The following is a 9021-nucleotide window of genomic DNA, read 5'->3' on the forward strand; positions in this document are numbered from 1 at the left end:
TGACCTCCTGACTACATTATGTACAATATAGCTAAAGCAAAATGCTCTCGACTCCTTCTTTCACAACCACAGACCCGCACGCATCATCATCATCATCCACTCGCTTCCATTACGCGAGCTGTTGTGGTTTTTCCTTTTCACGCAAGCAAAATTTGAAAAGGAACAAGAAAACTTTTGAAAGCAGCCACTAAACAGAACTGAGTGAGTTATATTGGCTTCTGTTTACTGATACGTGTACACTAAATTAAAAAGTATCATCTGCACTTTCCAGAGAGAAGGTGGCACAAAGGTAGCTTGTTTACCATCGTATTCAGTGTCGAAGAAACTGTTTCACGAACAATAAACTACATAAAAGTTAATTCATAGGTATTCATGTTAAACTTGTTATCTATAGAAGACATAGAGATAAGGTGTTCTATACATTACAATATGCACATACATGAATCTTTGTCCCATTTTCTTAAATTTTATTAAAAAATGGAATCTAAATATCTACTCGTTTGTGTCGTGTTTTTATTATTTTTCTGTGGAACAGGATATGGCTCCCAAAAGAAGGGCATTGCCTTAAGCCCAAAGTTATTTCTTTGCGACGACTTTAAAGCTCTGAATAATGTTTCTTGGTGGTAGGTAACATGTATAGTTTGTGTTGTACAAAACGATGATACAGTACTTACATACCACTCTTTATTAATCATGCAGCCCGCCCGCTTAGCTCAGTAGGTAAGAGCGTTGGTTTACGGACCGCGGGGTCGCGAGTTCGATCCTCGGGCGGGGCGTATGTTCTCCGTGACTATTTGATAAACGACATTGTGTCTGAAATCATTAGTCCTCCACCTCTGATAATTCATGTGGGGAAGTTGGCAGTTACTTGCGGAGAACAGGTTTGTACTGGTACAGAATCCAGGAACACTGGTTAGGTTAACTGCCCGCCGTTACATGACTGAAATACTGTTGAAAAACGGCGTTAAACCCAAAACAAACAAACAAACAAATTATTAATCATGCATTCTGAAAATTTTGATCAGTTTGACACGGCGGTTTTGTCGTATGTACTAATTGTAGTATATTCTGCGTAATTAAAGCTAAATCATTCCATGTAGCTGTAAGATGTGACTGGCAAAAGTGAAATAACATTGTTTATTTATTTTCAGGTATGACTGGCAAATGAATTTCTGGTACTATCATCACTTTACAAATTGTACAAATATAGAGTCTCACAAGTACAATCACATCCCTATGGCCTGGGGATATGACCCACGTCACACTATAGGGGTTCCGTCCGATACGTGGGCCATTCTTGGTTTCAATGAACCAAATTTTCATTCCCAGTCAAATTTAACAGCTGCCCAAGCAGTCACACATTGGCGGGAAATTGAGAAGCATTCCCATGGAAGACCGCTAGTCAGCCCCGCAGCAGCGCCATGCTCCACCCAGTCAAAATGTTACGGTAACTCATTTGACTGGTTCGACGAGTTTTTCAGGCTGTGTCAAGGTTGCCGTGTAGATTATCTTGCCACGCACGCGTACCATTGTCACGGCGACACAACAATGGCGTATTTACGGAATCTTTACCATAAATATGGTAAAAAGATATGGTTGACGGAATTTGCTTGTCCAAATTCACATGACATTCATAAGCAACTGAAGTACATGCAAGAGCTACTACCTCAGCTGGAGGCTGCTGACTTTGTATACAGGTCAGTACGTGTCGTTTGAAAATATATCACTATATATGAAGATTTTGAAAATCTTTGTCACCTTTCAGAATTTTTATCTGGTCTCAAGTCTGCTCCGGTATAATCTATAAATAAACTGGACAGGTAATTTATTATTCTTCTACTGTTTGATCAATCCACCATTTTCCGTAACAAGATATTTCCTCTATTTCTCATTAAATATACCGTTCATGTTACACATCATTTCAAAAAACTCTGAGGGTTGTGATAAAAAAACTTATTAAATGTTCAAATATTTTGATTAGTTTGAATTTACCGTCGTAAACGATACTGATGGGAAATTTCAGCAACTTAGAATATAAACAAATTCACACTGGTTATTCGGGTACCTACTCAAGTGAGCGATACCGCCCTCGTGTGATTTATATACATGTAGGTTGTATAGGGTATATAAAAACAATGCCAACGTATGACACATATTTAAGCATGTTGCACATTTTAAAGACAGAATCGTCCGAGGAAATGTATTAATTCGCACTGGTGAAAATATCAGTCGTCAATGATATTGATATGACTACAAAATTTGAAGAAATGTCACGAACTTTATGTATTTTGACGTTTTGAGACGTATTTTTCTTTGTTCAAAGTTGAGATAACTGAATTTGCCACTCTCCTTGGTAGAACTATGCATATTCAACTACAAAACGTATGGATCGTGTACCTGCAAGTTATTTTTGTTGATAAAATTTAAATTATATGCATCCTTTCATTGTTTTTGATGGTACCTCTGACGATGGATGAAAATAAACAATGATACCTACCCGTTTGCACATGGGTGCCGTCCTCGTTATGTCAATGAACATTTATAAAACTTCCCGCAGCGATTACTTCCGCAATACGGTACACTTAAATGAACGCAATTAAAGGTAAACGCTTTGAGGATCTGGAAAGAAATAAGAACTGGAAATGTGAAACGCGACCTTAAGTAGATTTATTTGATTAGAATGTTAACTTTAAAGATGTAAAGAAGTGAGTTAGCAGTATTTCACCAATATCAAATCTTCCCTCACACCCACCCTCTTTTCTACACATTCTATATATCATCTTGCCTTTTTGGAATTTTTCTTTTTCTCCTTCAGTTTCATTATGAAAGCGACCAAAATTGTCGACGCATCGTGCAGAAGTGCTTATGTTAAGATCTTTTTTCTTCCGGAAAGGGAAATCGGACCATCTCTCTGGGCATATATTCGTAGGCTTCATAAATCTGCCTTTTATCGTATCTTGTAATATTCGCCTCTATTTATAGGTGAACCCTCCATTAAGTTCGTGCTAATTATGCGACTTATTTACAAGTGCATACAATATACACTACTGTATAAGAGTCTTACAGGTGACTAACAGAAGAAACAGAAGCAGATATGGAAGTCTGGTTATCAGATCCAATCTCTTTTAATTTTTGTTCACACACTCCTCACAGCGGTTGTAAACGGTAGATGTAAGGGAGGAAATCTGTCAGATTCAAGATTTCAAGATTTTCTTTTGTAACTGGACCCATACGGGCATCAGTATTATAATAACAACAAATTTAACAAAACAAACACTTATAGGGCCTGCATAAAATAAAACGGTAGTGATACAAATATTTTGTAAGCTAAAAGACAGAAGACGGTGTACATTCAGTATTAACCAGGTTTAAAAACAGTGTTTTAACTAGCCAGCAAATAACTGCCTGTGACAAAAACCTATTCCCCCCCCCCCCCCCCCCCCCCAAAAAAAAAAAATGAAGTATTTTCTGTACAAACAATGCTAACTTAAAAAGAAGAGTACAATCATTACTATGAAATAAACGTTGAAATGACATTACATTTGACTGTTGAAAGTCATTTTGGTATATATTTTACTCTGTCTAAATTTAAGTACGAACATTCTATAATGTAATGAAATTCATTTCTTAAAGATGTATTATTACACAGAAAACAAGTCCTGTTATTGAGCTCAATATTCAAAAATATCCCTCTTTCAACTTGTAACAAACTGTTCCTACATCGGAAATGACACATGGATATTGCAAGATTTATTGGTAAAACTTTAAAATGATTTTCAAACTCAAAGGTTGTTATAGTTATTCTGTAACAAAAACATTTTCTGGAAATTTGCAGTTTTTTTTCACTCCAAGATTGAATAAACTGGCCCTCATCCTCTGTTGTACAATATTGCGAAAATACACTGGTGAAACTACTGATTGATTCAACCAGTATTCAGCAAATCCAAGTTGTTCTAAAAGTTCTTTTACATATGAAATCCAAGAACAACAATTTACATTTTCCGATGGAGTCTCTACATGAACCTGTAAAGTATACAGTTTATCTTTTCTTGTTTACCATTAATAATTATACACCAGTAGTTCAATATTCTATTTCTAATTATAACATCTATTGGTAATACACCAAGCTCGCCAAAAAAACATGACATTAGGTGTTGACTTTTTAACCTTCAGTACCAGTTTTAAAAAATTTTAAGCTGAAAACTTTTAACAATGCTAACATCACCATAACCCAATACCTCTGATCCATACAATAATATTGGTTGAACCACAGACTCAAATAAATGTAACTGTAAATCAATACTAAGCTGCAACTTCCTACATTTTTTTAACAGAGCATACATATTTTTCTAGCTTGGTCAACCAAATACATTTTAGATTTTATTGAAGTAACCATTGTTGTTAAATTAAATTCCTACATAACTGAAGTCATCTACTACTTCAAGTGCTGCATTATTATAATAAAAGGTAGGCTTATTTCGCATTTTTACACGTGAAAAAAAATACAACCTTAGTTTTATTGGAATAAACTGTAAGTTTCCAAATATAACAATATTCTGACATAACATTTAATGCAGTTTGTAAATCATTTTCAGATTCTGCAAATAACACTGTATCATCTGCATAAAGTAACAAAAATATCTTGAAAACATTTCTGAAATAACGTCATTTAGCAGGTCCTTTACATTGTTTGATAATTCCACTAGTCCTGAAAAAAAAATTAGACATACATGAGACTAAATCATTCAAGAAAATAAGATCGGTGATAAATTTTCACCTTGTCGTACACCAGTTGAGCTAATAAAGAAATTTGATAGGCCTTGGCTACTCTTTACACAAGATTTGGCTTTATCATATATTGCATATTAAGCCTTAAAGACTTTCCCATCAATGTTATGCTGCAGCAATTTATTCCATAAACACATACTATCGACAGAATCAAACGCTTTCTTGTAATCTACAAAGGCACAATACAAAGGTACAATATAAGAGCAGATTTGTTTGTTTATATTTTAACTTACTCCTTAGATTCATAATCACCATTTGCAATACAGAATTAGTAACAGACGACAAGACAGGTAAGATGGTACTTTGTTAAAGTTTAAGTATCAGACGAGCTGTTATAACTTTGAAATAATGTACAAAAGTTACCCAGAGCAAGCATAGGGTGGACCCAGTTTCAATTTCTCGTCGTTTTCTTCTTCTTTTTTCCGTTTCCCACCCCTTTAGCTCTGATTTTCAACAATTTGATGATAAGCAAATTCCCCGATGCTTGAATTGTTCGACAAACCTGCAAACCTACTAAACTTCATGTCCTCTTTACCTATCTTAATAGAACATCATTTTTTCCAACACCTATTTTTCATGAAAGTTCTATCATAACTTAAAGTAACGATGAAAATAAAGAGGGAGTGTAATAGTTCCTAGTAAAATGTCAGTCGTGGTCTGCTACTCTAAAATATGCCCATGTCCGCACAATAAACCCCTACTTTCGGTTTCGATCTGCAAAAAATTGCAATGTGGAGTGTATAAACATAAACCATCTCATTTCATGCATATGTATTCTTGCAGTAAAATGTGTGATTAAAGCACTTGTTCCATACGAATTTTCGAAATACAAAACATGGAGAAATAAGGGTCTGTTTACTACTGACTTCTTTCGACTACTCTTGACGAAGCACATTTTCGACCGAATTACTGGCTTTATTCCTCAAAACGAAGCTAAACATGGGTCGATCGCAATAAAATATTTGACAAAAATCATAGAATTTCTGAACAAATTTAATTTTGTTTTTGCTATGAACATTTTATTCCCCATAACAACTTAAATAACAAGACAAAATGTATGGAAGCAATATTCAATTGAAAATACACATAATAATGTGTCTCTGTAGATGGATCTAATGATACTAAGTTGATAGCGAATTTGAAGCGATGTGAGAAGTTTTTCTCCGATAGGCTGCTTCCAGTAGCTGGAGGGTATAAAAGACCAAAGTTTTATCTTTATCTTGGCTGGTCATTGCATTTTATCGCTAACTTAAAAAATGGGTCTGCGTCAATGTAATGCTCATTTCAATAACGAGGACGGTATCCGCTCGATTGACAGAAACAACGAGGATGGTACCATGGTACATCGTCAGAGGTATCTTTTTTTCTACACACTGTCTTCGAAAAAATCGATCTAATTTTACTGTGATTCCAGTTTTTGTGAAATGAATGTAATGGCTAATACATAGAATGACTGCTTATCATTTTCCTAACAAAAATTTTCTCATATAATCCGAAATAATACCATCAATCGTGAAAATATATACCTTCGCCTTAAAATATCTTCATTTTCGCGAAAAGAAACGTATTTTTTCACAGTTATTCAGATTATATTAAATAGATATTTGACATGGATATAGTTAAGGTATGATCTTACACATTCAATACTAAAACTTTTCAAATCTTCAGTTAAATACGGAATAATAACCTGTTATAGGTGTGAATTTCCTGTTCACCAACATGTACATAAATCACACGAGGGCGGTATCGCTCACACGAGTAGGTACCCGAATAACCAGTGTGAAATTCAAAATTTCATTTTAAAAAAAATTATATATTTGTAGACGGGTTGTTTTATATCAGGATATCTCAGAAACATTCCCATGGAGCAATTCTGTTAGATCTGGAAAAAAAGCATGAGCCATAATTTTACATTCATTTGGCCATAAAATCGATATTTCCAAAGACATTAAAAAAATTGATCTTGCATAATAAAGCTGTAATGCGAGAAAAATCATGTTACAGATTTGTGTGTCAATGCATTATTCTACAATGAATTTTATTGTAGATATTCTTGGTATAAGGCTCGCATCACTACTTCCGGTCATATAACAACGGCCGCAAGCCTTCTTCATAGCCATACGTCCAGCCTGACCACATTGGGAAAGTTGTACAACAGTTTCCAAGGCAACGGTCACCATACCGCTATAGTTGGTTGATAACCTTGAATAAATGCAGTTGAAAATGGAGCTTGCATAATCTCCTCAAACTAGACTTGCTCCCGTCCCTATGTTTGTTCTATATAAGTTTTTTTTACATTAACAGTGAAAGTTACTCACTCCAGCAGGTTGTTTCTATATGCCCCTTGCTCCAATCTGACTAAAGTACTTGATCTTCTAAACGAAGATCTGAGAACGACCCATTCACATTCGTCTTCTGTATATTTTGGATTTCCATTATTGCTATTTTTATGTTATCCAATCAGGCGACTTGTTCGATTGTCAAAGAGTAAGAAAAATATGCAGTTATTCCAGGACTCGAACCCGGGACCCCTCGCTTACAAAGCAAGTGGCCTACCGACTGAGCTAACCGGCTATCTGATACAATACGACATAAGAATTGTAAATATCAAAAGTCAATGCTAGAGGTAGATTTGCAAGATGTTGTAAGCTAGGCTCTGATTGGCTAGTGAAAGGGCCGTCAGAACGAGGCAATGAATAGGTCGTTTTCAGATCCTATGCGTAGCGTAATAGGAGATGTACTTTAGTCAGATTGTCCCTTGCTCCGAACATAGGTTTAGCCATCAGATAAAAATGTGCTATTTTAAAGGCTTAAAATTTACTTATAAAATGTTTGCAGTATTTGTAAAGAAAATAACCATGCAGCCAGGGAGACAGTCTATTCCTCAAACATCCACGTAAAACTAAGGGGTTCCATTGGTAGTAAGCTATTTCTCGTTGATGAAATTGAAATTGTCATAGCTTACGATATTTTTTTCCAAAATGCATTAAATTACCAGCTTTAGTAGATAAGAGCCTGCGTATTGAGATGGATTTTCAGCTCTGTGATGTTTTTAACTTTTTTGTTGGGTTTAACGTCGCACTGACACATTTACAAGTATTATGGTGCCTTTCCAGCTTTGATGGTGGATGAAGACCCCAGGGTGATGTTTTTAAAGTAAAAGATTTACATACTTCAAATTAGAACAACTTGACTGACCATTAGATGCAGTAATCCAGTGTTAACATTGTCAGACTACGGAACCAGGGTCCGTGAGATCGACCCCCGTTCCTGCAACTAAAGTTAATAACATCAATTGGGATAAGTATGTTTTACACCTGACAAGCAAAAGAACCAGAGACGCTTCTGGAAAAGGAGCATCTTCTCTATCTTGCACTATTACAGACCTCTGAAGGAGTCCCATGTCGACTACAAACAAACAAACAAACATTCACTATTATCTTTTAATAAATACAATCTGTCGTGATGATTATTGTGTTTTACTGCTGTATATTTATAGTATGTGCCGTGCCATGAGAAAACCAACATATTGGCTTTGCGACCAGCATGGATCCAGACCAGCCTGCGCATCCGCGCAGTCTGGTCAGGATCCATGCTGTTCGCTAACAGTTTCTCTAATTGCAAAAGGCTTTGAAAGCCAACAGCATGGATCCGGACCAGACTGCGCAGTCTGGTCTAGATCCATGCTGGTCGCAAACCCACTATGTTGGTTTTCTCATGGCACGGCTCATTTATAGTATGTGCTTTTGTGATCAGAGACCACCAATGTAAAAAAAAAAAAAAACAAAGTACAGGAAGTATACTTGAGAATAAGGCAGTTCGTTCTGATTAGTCAGTAATGAAAACAAACCCAAGTAGTGTGTTTTCTCATAAATGGACGTTTTAACTACATTTAGAACAGTATTTTTGATCAGAGTCGGGTCACTATGCTCTTATGTAAATTAATTAAAAAGAATAACTTAATGTTATTTCCGTAATGACGAATGAATTTGAAAATGCTAAAATTCACTGCATATAAAATAAAAGTTCAAAATGTTGTTTTTCGCAAAAATTAGCAAGCTAACAGCGAATAACGCACATACACTTTTGATTTATTTTGTGTAACTCTCGTTCTTTAATTAGTTCTGTAGAATTTATGCGAATCTGTTGCAAAAGCCCCATGATAATAAATTGAGGAATACTTAAGTGCATGTATGACACATGTTTGATGACTAATTTAAAGCTGAAAAAAAG

At 35.4% G+C, this 9021-nt stretch overlaps 1 protein-coding gene across 1 annotated transcript; it reads left to right on the forward strand.

Moving 5' to 3' along the window:
- The first annotated feature begins 451 nt into the window (after positions 1–451).
- LOC123534984 (uncharacterized) lies at positions 452–7016 on the forward strand. Its single transcript, XM_045317491.2, has 3 exons — positions 452–623; positions 1152–1697; positions 6836–7016. The coding sequence occupies exons 1-3, from the start codon at positions 478–480 to the stop codon at positions 6984–6986; spliced, it is 843 nt and encodes a 280-aa protein (XP_045173426.2). The 5' UTR covers positions 452–477; the 3' UTR covers positions 6987–7016.
- Positions 7017–9021: the final 2005 nt, after the last annotated feature.

Source organism: Mercenaria mercenaria, chromosome 12 (genome assembly GCF_021730395.1).
Source record: "Mercenaria mercenaria strain notata chromosome 12, MADL_Memer_1, whole genome shotgun sequence".
NCBI classification, from domain to species: Eukaryota; Metazoa; Mollusca; class Bivalvia; order Venerida; family Veneridae; genus Mercenaria; species Mercenaria mercenaria.

What these genes read in the sequence shown, in the direction of transcription:
- LOC123534984 (XM_045317491.2), top strand. Translation starts at nt 478, where the DNA reads ATGGAATCTAAATATCTACTCGTTTGTGTCGTGTTTTTATTATTTTTC. An exon ending in CTGAATAATGTTTCTTGGTG is followed by an intron (nt 624 to 1,151) that starts GTAGGTAACATG and finishes ATTTATTTTCAG; the next exon opens with GTATGACTGGCAAATGAATT. An exon ending in GCTGCTGACTTTGTATACAG is followed by an intron (nt 1,698 to 6,835) that starts GTCAGTACGTGT and finishes ATTTTATTGTAG; the next exon opens with ATATTCTTGGTATAAGGCTC.